The sequence below is a fragment of the Notolepis coatsorum genome (genome assembly GCF_963971535.1).
Source record: "Notolepis coatsorum genome assembly, chromosome: 9".
Lineage (NCBI taxonomy): Eukaryota > Metazoa > Chordata > Actinopteri > Aulopiformes > Paralepididae > Notolepis > Notolepis coatsorum.
Window position 1 is genome coordinate 143,205,982 of NC_140173.1, and position 18,907 is coordinate 143,224,888.

At 41.7% G+C, this 18,907-nt stretch overlaps 1 protein-coding gene across 1 annotated transcript in view; it reads left to right on the top strand.

Annotated features, from left to right (window-relative positions):
• bmp5 (bone morphogenetic protein 5) overlaps positions 1-14,750 on the top strand; it is a 35,137-nt gene extending 20,387 nt beyond the window's left edge. Inside the window, exons 3-7 of the mRNA XM_084321191.1 lie at positions 5,614-5,762; positions 8,970-9,167; positions 10,437-10,513; positions 12,809-12,919; positions 13,590-14,750. Coding sequence (XP_084177317.1) covers positions 5,614-5,762; positions 8,970-9,167; positions 10,437-10,513; positions 12,809-12,919; positions 13,590-13,739 — 685 coding nt within the window. The 3' untranslated portion in view covers positions 13,740-14,750. The remainder of the gene's footprint in view (positions 1-5,613; positions 5,763-8,969; positions 9,168-10,436; positions 10,514-12,808; positions 12,920-13,589) is intronic.
• Positions 14,751-18,907: the final 4,157 nt, after the last annotated feature.

Consider the following 18,907-nt stretch of genomic DNA (forward strand, 5'->3'; position numbering starts at 1 on the left):
CTCTCCTGATAATCTCAGTCTGATATACTGTAGCCCAGTAGGCCCATATATGTCTTATTGGACGGCAATGCCTCTGTTTATGGTCACACTGACCACTGGACACATCCTGCGTTCCATTTACCTTTGTTGTTTCTCTCTCTCTCTCCTTGTTATCTATATTCTGTTTATATAATTTAAATAACCTTTAAAGTTACACAGGTAACTATATAAATACACCTTTAAACGCAAAAAAATTGTAAAAATGGTGCAGCTTTTATCCAAAGCGCATTACAATTTTGTTCCTCACATTTCATGCAAGGTGCCTACCTGCTCATCGGGAGCAGTTAAAGGGTTAAGTGTTTTGCTCAAGGACACATCGACATGCTGCTCCGTTAGGAGCGGGAATCGAACTTGGCATCTTCCGATAACCAAACCACCGATCTACCTCCTGAGCCACTGTCGCCCTGCAATATATATATATATACCAGTAATAATGGAATAAAAAAAAAAGTTTTTAAATAGTAGTCAAAAGCAGAACAGACCTAGTATATCCTCAGTTACAGTAAAGTAAGTCCCCAAAAGAGTATTTTCCATGTCATGTACAACATGTGAACATGACCCCTATTAGTCGATTAGTCTACTAATCGGTCGAAAGGAGCTGTAGTCGACTAGCCAACCTCTTAGTTGAATAAAAAAAAAAATATATATATATATATTTATAATTTGTTTACATTTTTTTTTATCATTCTTTCCAAAAGAAAAGAGGCCTAGAAGCGTGGCTAACGCTAATGGCATGCATACCAGAGGCTAACTGCCTACGAAAACAGGCACAGAGGCACTGAAAGAGGATTTCACCCATCTAATGAACACACTAGACTAGACACATATCAAGATGTATCCATCAGTGGACCAATTGCATGCTTTTGCAGAGGACAAGAAGCCTTCAGTCGACTCCTTCAGACATTAAGCACCCCCCACAGCCCAAATGGAATGATAATTATTATTATTTTTTTTAAAAAATAAAAAAAATGTAAAAAAATTATACTTTTTTTTTTTTTTTTTACCAATAGTCGACTAACGGCAAATTTTGGCCAATCATAGTCGACCATCCAAATCCTTAGTCGGGGACAGCCCTAGAACATATCCCACATTAACAGTAAATAAAAAAAAACTGGATGATGCTTTAAAAAAGAATCCCCAGGGACCTGTGTGTGATGGTTCAATGTCTGGTCTGACAGCAACACCGTGTTCCTCCATTATGTTTCCCCCTAGAGAACTGTTTTGAAATGTTTTCACTGAGATTGATGTATGAAAACATTCACAGGGACGGACTTCCCTCGTTCCATTTGTTCCCGAAAACTCTCTGCCCGTCTGACAGCTACAAGCGTACCCCCCCCCCCCCCCCCCACACACACACACACACACACACACTCAGAGCACGCATAATACACACACACAACACGTGCATGCATACACACACACACACACACACACAAACGCGCCGGACGATCACACCTATAAACGAGAGCTTTGCTCTCTGCTCTCAGCGTGTGTCACCGGGTATAACTCAAGGTTTTAAAATAAATAAACATTATTCAGCGGTTCACAATTCAACACCCTATTCTAGTCTCACCGTGGAGCCGTCGTAAACGCCGGTGTTAAACTGCTCCGCAGCTCGACCACTGCAGTGATTTAAAGGGTGAGGAAATAGACCAAAGTCAATTTTGTCATTGGGTGTAAGTGCTTCGCTTCGCTCGTTTTTTTTTTTTTTTTTTTTTTTTTTTTAATACCTGTTTGTTTAACCGGATCTCCTGCAGGCTGAGGCCACAGGAATCTGCTGGTCTCTACCAGGGGCCGCGTATACATTTAACAGACATCGCGTTGAAGAGACACCACAAAGCACAAAGAGACTTCGAGAGTATAAGAGGAACAAAGACTGAAGGCAGTATCCATAATAGGGACCTAAGACATCATTAATGTACAGAGTTGAGATATCAGCGAATATGTGTGACCGACAAAATTGACAACATATCTGAAAACGTCCCGTGTGGCTGTTACATATCTGAAAATGATACGTAGGCTGTTACATATTTAGTAATAACAGTAGCAGTTATAAGACCCTATATAATGACTAGTTAGCTCTAATAAGTTGTAGTAACAGTAGCAGTTATACGACCCTAATGACTGGTTATCTCTAATAAGTTGTAGTAACAGTCAGGGCCGCGGGAAGTCAGTCAGAGTTGGGGGTGCGGAGATAAGTGATATAATAACGTCATAGGCGGCGGGTGCGCTGAAGACGCCGCAGCGTGCAAATTGTTTCCTTTTTTGTCAATATACACACACACCCACTAGGCAATGCGAGGCTGGCGAGCCCCATTCTTTTAATATATAGTGCAAATGAAGTGTTCAAATGAAGGCATCCAATAATAGGATTAACCATTGTCTTACCTTAATGCAGCAAAATGTGACGTTTCGTCTTGGCATCAATGATCTTTTCTGCCCGGTGCAGCCCGGTACAGCTTCAAAATTACTTTGTTTATATGCCTTGGAAAAATACCGTATATCCATTTTGCTTTGGGGTCATTAAAGTTATCGATCGCCATCTGGTAGATCCATCCATATGTCCATTGGCTGATGATATATTCCTTTACTGCGAATTCAGCGTCCCAAAAACGATTCCAGGCCATCGGCTACACGCATAACTTTAACACTGCTTTAATAACACTGCATTATCGAGACAGCGCCCCTATGAGGATCTGGCCGGTAATGCACTTTTCCGAATTTCAAGAGTAGGGTAAATCTGCAGTGCCGCTCGGTGACATTGAGTAGGATACGGTATTACAATGGAATAAAAGCCTAAACAACCTTGCAGTTACAACTTCCTGCCAGGTGGGGGTGCTGCAGCACCCTAAGCACCCCCTGTTCCCGCGTCCCTGGTAACAGTAGCAGTTATGTAAGGGATAATGTATAGCTACGAGGTCATTGTCGCAAAATAATTGACCGACACAGAGTTTAGAATACCGAGGCGCCTCGCCGAGGTGTTCTAAACGTAGTGAAGGTCAATTATTTTGCGACAATGACCGAGTATAGCTATACATTATCCCGCTTATTACATGGCTAACTTACTAACAATATACCTAATTCATTTTACACCATCGACAAGACGAGATCAAATGCAGACGCAGTTCTGTTCTGTTGCTCCGCGCTGTCATCGCCGGCAGCCGGCAGGTGTGTCTGATTGCACTAATGCAGTGTGTGTCAGTGGGCTTGATTGCTCCAGCTGCGAACAGCGGTCATTATTGCTCGACAGAGGTCCGTTATCGAGTAATAACGGACCTCTGCCGAGCGCTATTGACCAATCACAATCAAGCATTTCGGCGAATGTTAAAACGCCATGTAATAAACAACCCTAATGACTGGTTAGCTCTAATACATTGTAGTAACAGTAGCAGTTATAATACCCTAACGACTGGTTAGCTCTAATAAGTTGTAGTAATAACAGTAGCAGTTATAAGACCCTAATAACTGATTATCTTTAATAAGTTGTAGTAATAACAGTAGCAGTTATAATACCCTAACGACTGGTTAGCTCTAATAAGTTGTAGTAGTAACAGTAGCAGTTATAAGACCCTAATGACTGGTTCACTCTAATAAATTGTAGTAATCACAGTAGCAGTTATAGTTGTATATAGTAGCTACTTGTTCTCTGTTGTGGACACAGATTGTTTCTAATTTAGCCAGATAGTCATCAGTCTCTCCTTTTAGTGAGGAATGTTTATTTCAAAATGAAAGCCCGAAAGGGACAGTGGACACAGGACAACTAATAGAAGCCATTCCAGCACATTGTTTTAGTCAGATGACATTGTTTATGATACTGAAAGCACTCAATGTTGGCAGTCTCTTTAATAGTTTGCATGGTCCAAGTCTGAATAACCAAAAATAACCATATGGTCTCCCTTTGTGTGGCCCTTCAAAGTCTTTGTAACATTAACGTGCATAAACATATTTATTTATTTTTCTGCTTCATTTGTTCCAGAGCCGGAGAAGCTCTCCGAGAGAGATCAAAGGTTTATTATTAGTTTCATTGGCATTGCGTTAATTTCCCTTGGTCCTCGCCGACGCTGTTCATCTTCACCGGTGACACTTGAGCAACGCCCAAATTGACAAGTGCCATTAATCAACTCAGCGTTTGACCACAAACGTAGCGCCAGACCAAACACTTGATCAATATTCATTTAATTGCTTCATGATTTTTTTTATTACTGTTATTATCATCAAGTAGATGCCAGTGTTTTTTTCCTTTTTTTTTTGTAGTTTGTGTTCCGTTGTAGAAAGATGTACACCGCAGGCAAATTGCAAGGAGGTATTGTAATCACTCGCACCTGTGTGTGTGTGTGTGTGTGTGTGTGTGTGTGTGTGCGTGCGTGTGTGTGTGTGTGTGTGTGTGTGTGTGTGTGTGTGTTAGCCTCAAGCTTCGTGGATAGTCAGCCAAGGAACTGCACTATTCTTTTATTTATTTTTTCAAATCAGTGCAGATGGAGGTAAACGTTTTAGCCATTGGTGTACTGTATATATAACACTGTAACACTAAGGACCATCGGTGTATATATAGCACTAAGGACCATCAGTGTATATATAACACTAAGGACCATCAGTGTATATATAACACTATAAGGACCATCAGTGTATATATAACAATAAGGACCATCAGTGTATATATAACACTAAGGACCATCGGTGTATATATAACAATAAGGACCATCGGTGTATATATAGCACTATAAGGACCATCGGTGTATATATAACAATAAGGACCATCAGTGTATATATAGCACTAAGGACCATCGGTGTATATATAGCACTAAGGACCATCAGTGTATATATAACAATAAGGACCATCAGTGTATATATAGCACTAAGGACCATCGGTGTATATATAGCACTAAGGACCATCAGTGTATATATAACACTAAGGACCATCAGTGTATATATAGCACTAAGGACCATCAGTGTATATATAACAATAAGGACCATCTGTGTATATATAACACTAAGGACCATCAGTGTATATATAACACTATAAGGACCATCAGTGTATATATAACACTAAGGACCATCGGTGTATATATAACACTAAGGACCATCAGTGTATATATAACAATAAGGACCATCCGTGTATATATAGCACTAAGGACCATCAGTGTATATATAACACTAAGGACCATCAGTGTATATATAACAATAAGGACCATCGGTGTATATATAACACTAAGGACAACTTGTGCATATAGCACTAAGGACAACTGGTGCACATAGCACTAAGGACAACTGGTGCATATAGCACTAAGTACAACTGGTGCATATAGCACTAAGTACCATGATGGTGACGACATGGTTTCCAACTGAGGGAGGCTAGGTGTTGACGTGAGTGGGGTGGATGCCAGGTCTACTCAAGACCGCACAATACCACAATGAGTCTCCTCGGCCTACTTGCTAGTCTCCTGTATAATCATGACTGGAGGGCAGGTCCACAGGTCGGCTCCACTGCAGGTGTTGCGTCTCTCGTTGACATTTTGGTTGAATAAATGTTTTCTTTTTTTCTTTTTTCTCCTCCATTTTCCACCTTACCAACAGAGATGCTGAGACGTTCTTGCTGGATTCCAAGAAGGTCCGGGCATCCGACGGAGGTTGGCTGGTCTTCGACATCACAGCCACTAGTAACCACTGGGTCATGCACCCGCTGCAGAACATGGGCCTGCAGCTCTGCGTGGAGACGATGGATGGCAAGTGAAACCGCTTCTTTGTTTCTTTCATTCGGAGGATTTGATGATTGTTTTCTCCTTCAGATGAAGAACTACCGTAATTTTCGGACTATAAGGCGCACCTGAATATAAGCCGCAGCAGCTACATTTAATGATGTGTACATATATAAGCCGCACTGGACTATAAGCCGCAGGTGTTTTAATGTTTAATTACCATATGTAAGGGTTCGTGCACAGAGGGGATTGTCGGGAAAGAGATGGCTGTTTGAGGAAGTTCCGATTTATAAAATAATTTGTTTAAACAGTAACGTTAGCTAGGTACTAACGTTAGCTCACGGAACGATAGCTAGCTAGCCAACGCTAGCCAGCACCTGCGAAAACGAATGCCAAACTGATGATATCAGACGTTGATATCAGGAGCTATCAGTAGCTAGCCAGCTAGATAACGTTAGACAATGTCTCATGTATTAAACTAAAGTGAATAGTTGACTGGGTCATTTTGTTTAAACAGTAACGTTAGCTAGGTAGCTAACGTTAGCTCACGGAACAACAATAGCTAGTTAGCCAACGCTAGCCAGCACCTGCGAAAACGAATGCCAAACTGATGATAGCAGACGTTGATATCAGGAGCTATCAGTAGCTAGCCAGCTAGATAACATTAGACAACGCCTCATGTGTTAAACTAAAGTGAATAGTTGACTGGGCCATTTTGTTTAATGCTTCAGTTATGTTGAAAGAGGAGCTCTGAGCTGCTCATGCACTCGACTCTTGCCGTAAGGGTTTGTTGACATGGGTCTGTGAGGGGGAGGAGGAGGGGCAAGGCGTGCACTGCTGCAGCAGCTGTGTGCCTGTGAGAGAAGAGCGAGTGAGAGTTAAAGGTGGTGGACTGTAACCTGTAAAATCCATAGATTTAGGAGGTCCCCTGGTGGCCGTTAGCTGTAAAAATCCATAGATTAGCCGCACCGTTATATAAGCCACAGGGTCGAAAAATGGGGAAAAAGGCGTGGCTTATAGTCCGAAAATTACGGTATCTTAAGTCCATTTTAAGTTAATGGTGCACATGGTAAGATTTTCAATCATTTGGAATGAGGAGCCTGTACACTTAAAGGAACACGCCAACATTATGGTCAGATAAGAAGATCGTACCAATTTCCTCTCTGTGCGGTCAGTAGAGAGTCTAGCTGGTCCACATTCACTTCCATTATTTTGTGATAAGCTACACTGTACGAAAAACAGCTGCAAGAAAACGGTAAATGTCTGGCATCAATGGTTGCCAAATACTTACTGTCAAATTACAGTAAAATCAAATTCATTTACAGATTACAACCTTTATTTAATGGTTAATATTTTGATAAAAGGTAATTTACTGTATTTTTATGGCATTCACATTTAAAGTAGAAAAACAAATGTAATCTGTAAAATAATTCAGTGAATTTCCTGTGAAAAAACATAAATCTTTTACAGTGTAGGCTAGCTTGCAGCCGGATAGCTTTCTCCTGAACGCACAGAAAATGGTATCTACCTTCTTGTCTGGCTCTGGAGAAGATGGTAAGTGCATTTCCCGTAATGTCAGCATGTTCCTTTAAATTAATTGGATTCAATATAGACACTGGGCTCGTGTCCAAGTGTCTTTTTCTGGGAAGGGCCAGTGATGACAGCAACGCCTTTTCTGAAAAGTTCATAAAAGGTTTTCAACTTGAAGCGAAAGGTGGAGCGCTCTGAAAGAAGACATATGGGCACGTCACTTTCTCTCCAGGCTATTATGCAGCTCTCTCCCCATTCGGGAACAATTGAAAAAGGCGCAGTATGCTTGTGGAAAAATAAAATGCTATTTGGACGCAACCTCGTGTGGTCGTTCCGTCTGAAGATGTCAGTCGTAATCTCTGTCAAAATGTTTTCTGAATTGTTGGCTCTGTAAACGGCTCGTAGTAAATACACTAGTGGGACGCCTTCCAGTCAAAATAGTGGTGAATAGAGGATCCTTCAACCCACACTGGCTTCTACCCAGAACTATGTCATATAATGTCATGCCGAATTATACTGTGCTTCTGTGAGACTGAGAGAAACATATTAATGCTGGGGACTGAGTATTTACTGGCCTGCCAGCCGGTGGCTTTTTGGCAGTAGTATTTCTAAGCCTGGGCAAGTGCAAAATTATCCTCACTCACTAGCCTGGATTTATAGAGAATGGAGCTTAATGGAAGTGTGGCAAACAAATAGACTTCTCAAGCTAGTGATAAAAAGGAATTTTCCACCAAAACAGACTTTTATGGTGTTATAATGCAAAAGTACATATTTTCTCTCAAATGCTCCCCGCAAGATTAGTGGTTTCTGTCCCTGTTTTTGTTGTTTTATGAGTAGTGATTTATGATCTTTCGCGTTGCTCATAAATCTGCCAGCGAGCCGGGTGACAAATACTTTTACTATTCTGATGTATTGCGTGCAGTGCCTTCGGTCATATCTTTGTAATGGTTTAGTCGAGCTATGAAGTTTTTATAGTTATTTTTTTTACTATAAATAGTCATTTAGACTAGTAAATAGACAACGAGACATGGATGAATATAATTTTGGTCTATCTATGTACAGTATCAGGGGGGATTATCATTAGTCTCATAAAGGACCAAACCACCAATTCATAAACGACTAATATTTCTCTCTGTCGTACGCCATTCGAAATCTAAGGACATTGCGGGGCGGCTACGTGGCGTAGTGGGCAAGGCGCTCGCCACGAAATGCTGGAGACGCTGGGCTCGTCAGTTCGAGCCCAGCGCTCCACATTTGCTTTCAGTTTAGCTATTCGTTCATACTAATACACATTGGCCGTATTAGGGGGTGGGAAACTGATGGGTGGGGATCGGGCGTTGTGGACAGCGACTCCTACAGGTCGGTTGGTGCGCCTGCGCAGTAGAATCAGGAAGTGTCGGGGGCAGCGTGAGCCTCCCACGCGTTACTCCTCGCCACTGAGAGATCGAGCTGCGCAGGTGAAAAGATGCGACTGCTGTTACCTCAAGTACCGGAGGGGACTTGTGCTATGTATGACTTAGTCCACATTGCAGCCGGCTTGTGGGAGGCAAGAAACAGCGTCCGTGACAGGGGAGGGTTGAATTGGATGATACGAAATTGGGATGGGAGAAAAATATAGAAAATGGGAGAAAAAGTGGATAAAAAAAAAATAAAAATCTAAGGACATTGTGTTTTCCACCCTCTTCACCTTGTTTTTCCCAAAAGGACGCAGCATCAACATGAAGTCCGCCGGCGTCGTGGGGCGGAACGGGCCCCAGTCCAAACAGCCGTTCCTTGTTGCTTTCTTCAAGGCCAGCGAGGTGTTGCTCCGCTCCGTCCGGGCCGCCGGGGGGAAGAAAAAGAATCACAACCGCAATAAATCCTCTGGTCAACAGGAAACGTCCCGTGCGCCAAAAGGTGGAGGTGGGTACTACATAGTAGTAGTAGTAGTAGTAGTAGTAGTTTATTTTTTCAGTCATCATCACACACAGTACAATATACATCATCATTTATCAATATTTGACTATTTACAGTGACTGAAAAGGTACAGACTGAAGCATAGTGCTTATATGTGCCTGTCCTACGTATATTCTTACAAAAAAAAATTAAAATTTGACTCCAAAACAGTATTCTAAAGAAAAGAAAAAAAGCAAGCAAAACAGTATTATTCACCCTTGTAGTTTTTAGTTTTAAATTTAGCTTTACAAAAAAATACAAAAATGTAGATTCCAAAACAGTATTCTAAAAGAAAAAAACAAAACAAAACAGTGTTATTCACCCTTGTAGTTTTCAAAAATTGCTTTACAAACCTTTTTCTTAAAAACCAAAATCGAATGACTCATTCTTAACTGTATATCCGCATTGTTCCACAAGTTAACCCCAATAATAGAAATACACCTCCTTTTAATCATACATACATACATAAAGAGTTGCGTCGAATATCCCCCCCCCGCGTCCGTGTGTTCGGGAGCGACAGCCTGGCCACTGCATCGAACAGCCTTCTTGTTAGACTACATAGGTAATGAAGTCATAATGAATATAAAGTGTGTACATACTACGGTACGAGGCCATGAGACACGCTTTGATGTAATCGTGTTTTTTGGGGGGAAACTAATTAAATACATCTTTTTTACATTTGGATGATATCAAGTCAAGCCAGGTGTTCCTTTATTGATCCCCTTGGGGGAATTCAGGTGTCATAGCAGCGTGGGGGAGGGGAGGGGAGGCACAGGGAGCTAACAGTAGTAGTAATAGTAGGTATGGTATGATAAGCCTTCAAATCTATATGTGTGTTATTGCTATTAATAATTAGGCTTATGTATTATTGCATTATTATTATTATTGTAACGTTGTAATGATTAGATTAGATTCAAATGTGTCATCAATCATGTCATCATACAGCACAAGTACAGTACAAGAGTGCAAATGTAACAGTAAAGTGCAACAGTAATATACAATGTACAGGTGATTAAACTGGGTATAAAAATATACAAATTAGTACTACTGAGTGTAGCGCTAATCAGAAGTATGTGTACAGAGTTGTAATACAATATGTACAGTGATACACATATAAGACGGTATGGTAGTAGTCTACTGGCCAGCAGCGTAACTAGTAAGAGTATACTAGTATCATTGTTATTATTGTATTATTATTATTATTAGCTTATCCTTTTTTCTTTTGTTGTCGTTTAGATCATAACACAAGTGAACAGAAGCAAGCCTGCAAGAAACATGAACTTTATGTCAGCTTTCGAGATCTGGGTTGGCAGGTAAGAGACACAGCACCTTTCTTGAACCTGTCGTGGAATATATTATCATGTCCTTATAGATCTGTGTTGAGATATCATGTTATACAGCGTGACCAGCTTGACTGGTTAATGTGTGTATGTCTCTTTAAGAAGACTCCAACATCTTCCCAGCCATAACAAAATTGTTGTTGCTTCCAGTGACTGAGAACCATTTTTGTTTACCTTCATCATCATATCTGATATTATCTGATATTATGTTACGTCTGACAACTGTGTATTTAACATATGTCTGAACAGAACTCTTGGTCAGTCTATGGCCAGACGCCAGATGTGTTAACATATTGTCTCTGACTATAAACTGTCCTTTCATTTGTGGCCACGGTGAAATAAACTTTCTTATTATTATTAATAATGACTCAGAATGATTTGTAAAAGGCTCATCGTTTAGTCCTTTAATATTTCCCATTACAAACCGTTCCAGAGTCTACCCACCCCAAAGCCTGACCCGCCGTATTCAGTACCCACGGTGAAACTGTTTAACGACCGGGTAGCCCTCGTGCTATTCTTCCTCAAACAACATGACAAAGATCAATATCAACCTGTTATCTTCAAGACCTGGAAGCCACTAATTTCCGACCGTAGGCGATAGGCAGGGCATGATCGAGGCTGTGTACTATACCTTGACCACGAGTACCTTGGGGTCTGGGAATCATTTCCACGTTGGAAATTGTTTCAGGGGCGGTGGGGGTTGTGACATTCCTGAGGTTACAGTAATCTGAGGAAAGCTGTGTGGTTTAGGTATGGGTGGGGGGTGAAATAAGTGTTTTACTTTCAAGAACTCCACTTACTATTGGATTGATTTGACAAGCATGTGGATAGGCTCACACTGACTGATGGGAGGTTTACTTCCCAATGATGCCAAACACATGCATGGTGAATCAATTTTAGGGCTTCAGAAATTGCCACCTATGTGTGCGCGCGGCCAGTGTTTAGGGCCGTTCTCCTGCGCTGCACTTCACTTGCATGGAAGTCATTATGTTGGATGTTGGATTCGGCTGCACTATCCCCACAACATTACTCACGGCGTAGTTGAGAATGTCGTTTCTTTATATATCCCTCTGAGACATAGTCCATTAAGTCATTTCACCAAAGGAGTTTCATACTACAGGGTTAGCCGTCCGCAGCGTCCCCTGGAGTGGGCTTCCTGCTCAGGGACACTTTGGCACGGACGGGCACAATAGACGTCCTCTGGGATCAAACCGTTCAGTTACGCGGGATGGCCTCTCTCTCTAACCACCTTTCTGTTGGTGGTTGATTATGATTTGATCAATTATACACCATAGAAGGATCTTCTGATCAAAATAGGTTTAATAGTAAAAAAAAAAACTATTAAAAAGTGGGTTAAATGAGCTTTGGCTGAGAGGAGGGCTCTCCTCTGGCCAGCTAGGAGAAAAACACTGAGAAAGAGAGACGGCGACAATGATCTTAAGTAGAGAGAGGGGTGCGGGCCGTAGCCCCTGGCCTCTCACCTAGGTGTGAACTAAGCTATTGTTTGGGGGAAACCAAAAGGATCCCTCCACACTGTACCTGGTCACACAAATCATGTTAAACCCAGATTCGGCTCAAACACAGGGACTAAACACGTTTCGCAATTATGCCACATCAATGTGGAACGCCCTACCCACAGCTGTAAAGGAACGTGAATCACTACCCACTTTCAAAACCACTCTCAAAGAACACCTACGGGAGACTGCAATTCGAAACTGGCCCCTGTAAATGTCCTAACCCAACCCCCTCCAATGTACAGTAAATTACCTAGTATGGTTTTGTCAATATTCCAATGACACAGTTTTGCTTGTACAGTTGAACAGTGGTGTGTCCCCCCCCCCCCTCCTACCCCCCCCTCTCTTTTCTGGACTCTTTTTGTATCACAAACAGTACTGTAGTTGCAAATCTGGTATGTCATAAATGTATAGATGTAGCAGTACTGTCTATCTGTATGTCAAGTATGTCATATTATGTCCTGATTAATTGAAAATGGGGGACCCTGATGTAAACAAGACGAAAGTCTTTCTCTGGTCTGCATCCCCTTAACAATTGTGTGTATTGAGCCGTACCGTACTGTACCCATTCTGCAATCTGTTAATAAAGTGTTCAATCAATCAATCAATCAAAACACAATGATATGCTACAGTATGGATGAACTATAGCCAGAGCGATTTTCAACAGGACCACATGACATACTGTACCTATACGGTAACAGGAGGCCCTGTGCATAATATTCTCCCATCTTGCTTGTTTTTTTTTTTTTTAAAGGACTGGATCATCGCCCCGGAGGGTTACGCTGCCTTCTATTGCGACGGCGAATGCTCTTTTCCGCTCAACGCGCACATGAACGCGACGAACCACGCCATCGTGCAAACCCTGGTGAGTATCCAAAATAATGTGCCGGGGGGGGGGCAGGTGGCGCACGGAGATTACGTTCGTCACCAACACCGGGAGACACTGGATTCGCCTGTTCGAATCCAGCTCCCGGCGTTGCTATCAGCTTGGCTGGCCTCTCACACTGATACAATTGGCCGTATCAGGGGGTGGGAAGCTGATGGGTGGGTCCTGGGCGTTGTGGACAGCGACCCCTACAGTTCGGTCGGGGCGCCTGCTCAGCAAGGGTTGGAACTGAGGAGAGATAGTGTGGCCTCCCACACGCTACACTCTCCCCGGTGAGAGCCTGCGCGGCCAGGTTGGCCTGCCCCAGGCTGCACATGCGTCGGAGGAAAGCATGTGACAGTCTCCGGTCTCCCGGACCAACAGTAGGGGAAAGTACGCAACAACCAGGAAGGGTGGGATGGGAGAAAAATCGGGAAAAAGGAGGGGAAGAAAGATAAAGATAAAAAAAAAATAATAATAATGTGCCGTTCCGTCTGCAACTGTGCTACATTAGTTTGTTTGACAAGTAGTAGACGTCGTGTACACACATCCGTAATACATTACATGCTACCGTTTTTTCAATGTATATAGGCTATACCGAGTTATTCGTTCCACGTGAAACATGTGGTTCCACCTGCTGATCCGCTGGTTCTGGTTTCCTTTTTTACAGGTCCATTTAATGTTCCCCGACAACGTGCCAAAGCCATGCTGTGCCCCGACCAAGCTGAACGCAATATCGGTCCTCTACTTCGACGACAGCTCAAATGTTATCCTGAAGAAGTATAGGAACATGGTGGTCCGGTCTTGTGGCTGCCATTAGTGGGCCGGGTTGTTGTCTCTTGTATATTTATGTGGTATCGCTGGAAAATGTATCTAGCATCTAAAGTGTGGTGTGATGTACAGTATTATGTATATATAAGTTTTATTATCTAATTTATTTTCTGACTTTTTATAACACTGAATATTGTAATATTTAAACACTTAAAGAGAAAATTGTTGATTGATCACTCATCACTTATTAAAGGGGTACAATGAACTTTTTTTTTTCTTCACTTGACTCTGATCACATAGTGGGGTAAATGTCTTTCTATCGGCTGATCACAAAAAGACAACTTGTTAGCATAGCTAGCATTTGTGTCATTGAAACAACGGTACAGGTAGCAGTGGATGTGGCAGCTATAGCGGTTTTGGTTGGTTTTAACGTGAAAACGCCAACAATGTAAACAAGCCGGTTTTGGGGGCGAGTACAAATATACAAACTTGTGTCACAATGTCTAGTGAAGAAAAAGAAAATCTAAATGTCAAGGTAGCCCTTCAACCTTGTGTCCATTGGCATATACTCTCTCGTAATTACAACTGCATTACATCTTTTGTCAGTAAAAGGAAAATATTGGTTGGATTGTAGTTTTTGCGTCAAATAAATCTGTCCTCCCTTAAACTCCCTGCTCGTGTGAAAGCCAAGGTCTTGCGGACCGAGGCCAAGCTAAGACTTCACAGACGCTGTTAGCGCATGCCTCCTGTTCCTTACCCACCTACAAGGCAGCAGACAGCCTCATCTCAAATGGGAGAAAATGGGGGTTCAAGGTCTATAGGTAAACTAAGACTTAACCTGACGCGGGCAACGGAGCTCATGGATCCTATTATCCTCCTTTATTAGAGACTCCATGAAATAGCTTTCGGTGTTTTGCTTCCGTGGTTTGAGGCTCTTCTGAATGAAACAGGATGTTTGGGGCGGGGGACGCAGCGCTCACGACGAGACATGAGTAGAAGATGGGGAATGAACCCGAACGCCGAACTGCGCTGCTGAGGACAAATGGGAACGTTTACATGTGATGGGAGACGGGAAGCAGGATTATTTAAAAGTCAATGATCATCATTTTGAATGGGATTTCTTTATGTACGCCCCCCACCCCACCCCCACCCCACCCGAGTACAGGATGGATCAGTGACAATTTTGCCATTTTCTAGAAATAAGAGAAATATAGTATAGAATTCTTTTTATACAAACAAAGGAGAGTGCAATTCTGTTCTGACCATTTTGTGGCACGTACTGTATTATTACTATTATTATTGCGCAGCTGTACAGCACATCCAGGCACACGAAGCAACGAGAAGAAAATGTCGTTTATTTTACATCGTGCAAAATGCACTCTGCATCTTCATAAAAGTAAGAGTAAAAAAAAACAAAAAAAGAAAACAGGGTTTCATCTCAAATATACCTCAGATGAAAGATGAGAACTAGCCGGTTCAGTAGAGGCTCAATGCAACAATGATAGGGTAATTTCTGTGTCTTTGAACAAATGTAATCTTTGTGTCAAGAACCAGTGGTAAAGTCTACAGTTCTACAGTATATGCAGCTACTGGTTACATGGGATATGGCCTAATCACCTCTTTCAATTGGTATTATAGGGCAGCCTAGTTACCATTGACTTCTATAGTACAATACACCCAACACTTGGTTACGGCATATCAAACTTTTATTTTAACTCGTCGAGTGTACATACAGAAAAAAGGCATATAAAATCACACAGTATATAAAATCATAACAACAAGGCAAATTAAGGCAAATCAATAAAAACACGTCGTACAGCTTGATTGACAATGGTTGGAGATCAAGGTTTTGAATTCTGCAACAGAGGGGAGAATCTCACGCTTTAAGGACTGTTGGAGTTCATTCCATGAGCTAAGCGGCATCACAGTGAAAGTATACTTCTAAGAGCGTGTTCGTTTGGTTGCTGCAACAGTTGGAACAAAGCAGGTAGTTAAAAAAAAATTAAAACAGGTGGTTAGACTGATTATAAGGATGGAGACAAAGTCAGATTTAGAATATATACCAGAGGATGAGTTTATTCTAATCACACAAGTAGAAATAGGTTTACAGGCCTGTGATCCAACAGCCTAACAGGAGAGATGCAGAAGGAATAATGATTCATGAGTGACATTTAGGTTTTATACATGAACACTCCTAGTTTCACTTTCGATACGTAGCCTACTGCTAGGTGACTGGTTAATAAAAGTGATGAGGTAATGGTTGTTCACCCCAAAAGGCGGTGCCGTAGCGTTTGAGTATATTACAGAGTACAGATTACAAAAGTATTCTAGTATCAGAGTACTAGTCCTTGACCTTTTAGTTAGCTCCAGTACAACGCTATACCTTTAAGGATTCTCCCATGCCTTATAGACAATGGCGTATTATATGATTTTAGCTTATCAGTGATAAGAACGCAGATGTCCTGAATGCACTATGAGTTCTGCACACAGGGACCCCACTCGTTATCAGACTGGCCAAGGAGTGTCCCTCAGTGCACTTCCACTGGGTGAGTTTCACTCATAGACGCATTAAGGAACAATGAATCTGTATAAGGCCAAATTAGAGTTATTACATCAATTAAAACGGTCAAATACTTACAATAGCAACATGCAGATTTACCCTGTTCCGGGATCCAGGGATCTTATCCTATATCCAAGTTCTGAAGCACCAGTACAGTAAAACAGTTTTTATAGGTTATTTGGCCCACTAACAATGCATGGATCTCCTCCAGGTCACAACTCACATTGGTATTTATTGGCCTCAATGAGTGAATATTGTTCAAATATATTTCACCTAAATGATAACCTTTCATATAGTCCATGTTGGGTCTTTCCTACCACCTTCAAGGTTGAACAAAATGGTAATTGGTTGAGTTAAAATCGTGCAGAAGTGTACATTTCATGCAGCATTGCATATAATACCATAGGAAAGGTCAGATCCTGGAATTCCCGGGATTCCTTTGCTATCCATATTTGATGATGTCAGAGGTCCCTGGATAGCTTATAGATGGCCTCGTCGTTTTTGGAGCTCCTGTGACTGATGTAGGATTATCGCAGCGGCACAAAACTTTATACACATATTCTGCATGGCCCGACACTCAATTTAAGACATGCGCACAGGCCATTTGGGATTAGGAGAAGAGGCTTTTGAATAACAGCGGTGGTTGTTTGCTTTGCTTCATCCAAATAAATGGCTTCAGGCTTTGTTTTGATCTTTTAGCCAATATGCAAATGACATGGTACCACATGATGAATAAATAAAAAGAAATTGGCAGATATATTATATCTAATCTCTGCGCATCCAATACAGAAAGAAGTTTGGGTGCATGCTAGCCTAGCTTAGCACAAGGACTGGTACCAGGCAGAAGCAGCATACTGTATGTAGCCTTGTTCTATCAAAAGTGAAGAAAAGCACCATCCAACAACTCCAAAACTCCTCATCCTCTTACAAAGTCGGTCATGATTATCAGTTGTTTTTCAATATAATTCAATGTTAGTCATTGGTCTTGTTGATGGAAGAGGGCTTGAGATGCGCCCAGTGGTTGTTCGTTAAGAAAATAGCTCCAATGGTGTATCTGCCTTGAAAACAACATCTAATTTTTACATTGTTATTTCTACACATTACACGTTAAATACACAACATTTACATTTACACAAGAGACAGTGTGTCAATAAGTTGTTCCAAGTTGTTGGAAGGTGTTTTTTGTTCCTCACTTTTGACAGAGCTAGTCTACTGTACTTCCTCCTAGTCCCAGTCCTTGTGCTAAGCTAGGCTAGCAGTAGATAGATAGGCCTACCAGTTTCCTCTGTGCATTCAGTAGAAAGCTATCTGGCTGCAAGTTAGCCTAGCTTAGCACAAATGAATGAAAGCGGATACGGGTCACTAGCCTAGCGTAAAACTCTGGAAGAGGTGTTTTTGGCCAACAGTTAGGCTAGCTGGTCCGTATCCACTTCCATTAATTTGTGCCAAGCTAGGCTAGCTTGTAGCTGGATAGCTTTCTACTGAACGCACAGAGAGAAAATTGGTATCTATCTTCTTGTCTGACTCTGGAGAAGACGGATGTTTAACAAACATTGAAGCCTTAGCATATTATCTTCTGTACACTGATCTGTCTACAGGGTTTCAGGAAGGTTCATTATCAAATTATTATATTAGGGCTGTCAGTTTATCGCGTTAATTAGATTAATTAATTACACAGCAAATTATCGCGTTATGAAAATTAACTCAAAATTCATTGATTTTTTTTTAATACATTTAAAAAAAATTATAATAATTTTTATCTCATTCATTCCATAAGAACGTAGAATAAACATTTACAAACTTTTTTTTTTAAATGTCCCATTTGCATGTTCTTGGTATCTGATTCTAGGGACATCTATGGATCTCAGGGAATGTATTACCAGTGTCAGAAATACTGTGTCTGTTACCAGTGTTGCGTTCCTCATATCAACACTGATTGCACGCACGCTAATGACGCCACGTGCACGCGCGCTCCCGGTCACGTGCACGCTCCCGCGCATGCGCATAAATGTTCCCTCGCATAAACCAGACTAAAGACAGTGCCTAATTGCCTCTACGAATGGAATGTAACACCTGACGACCGGCGCTATTGATATGCAAAGTAGCCAGGTGGGTACTGCGAGTTGGCGCATCAGTCGAGTGCAGCGCATTCCTGTGTGCACGCGCGTGCACATCCGTGCATGTGCGTGCACACGCTTCTGCTCACACAACTTTGGTTGCACGGAGTGCAACCTCATCCCATGAGCAACGCATCACTGTCTGTTACTAGGCTTGAGTAAATTGTAATGAACCAAATGAGAATATCAATTCAATTATTATTTTTTGACTGTGAATAACACCATGCTAAAATTTACCAGACCTGAAAAATCTAAGCAAATGAATAAAGGGAAGATGATTTACACATTGAGTGCCACGCCCCTTCCGGGAAGTGACCTGGCCTTGCCGTCCATTAACCCCATGTAAACGTAGTTGTAGTTTGTAGAGCTAACCCTATATTTTATATTATAGCTATGGGTCTAATAACGCCGCCGATTGTCAATGAGTTGCTTCCAGTCAATGTGCAAAAAACCGATAATTTTTTCATCCGTACATTTCCGTTTTATACCGTTTTGAATATGAATATAGTTTGGGTGCTTCTGAGTAATTCCAGGAAAAAG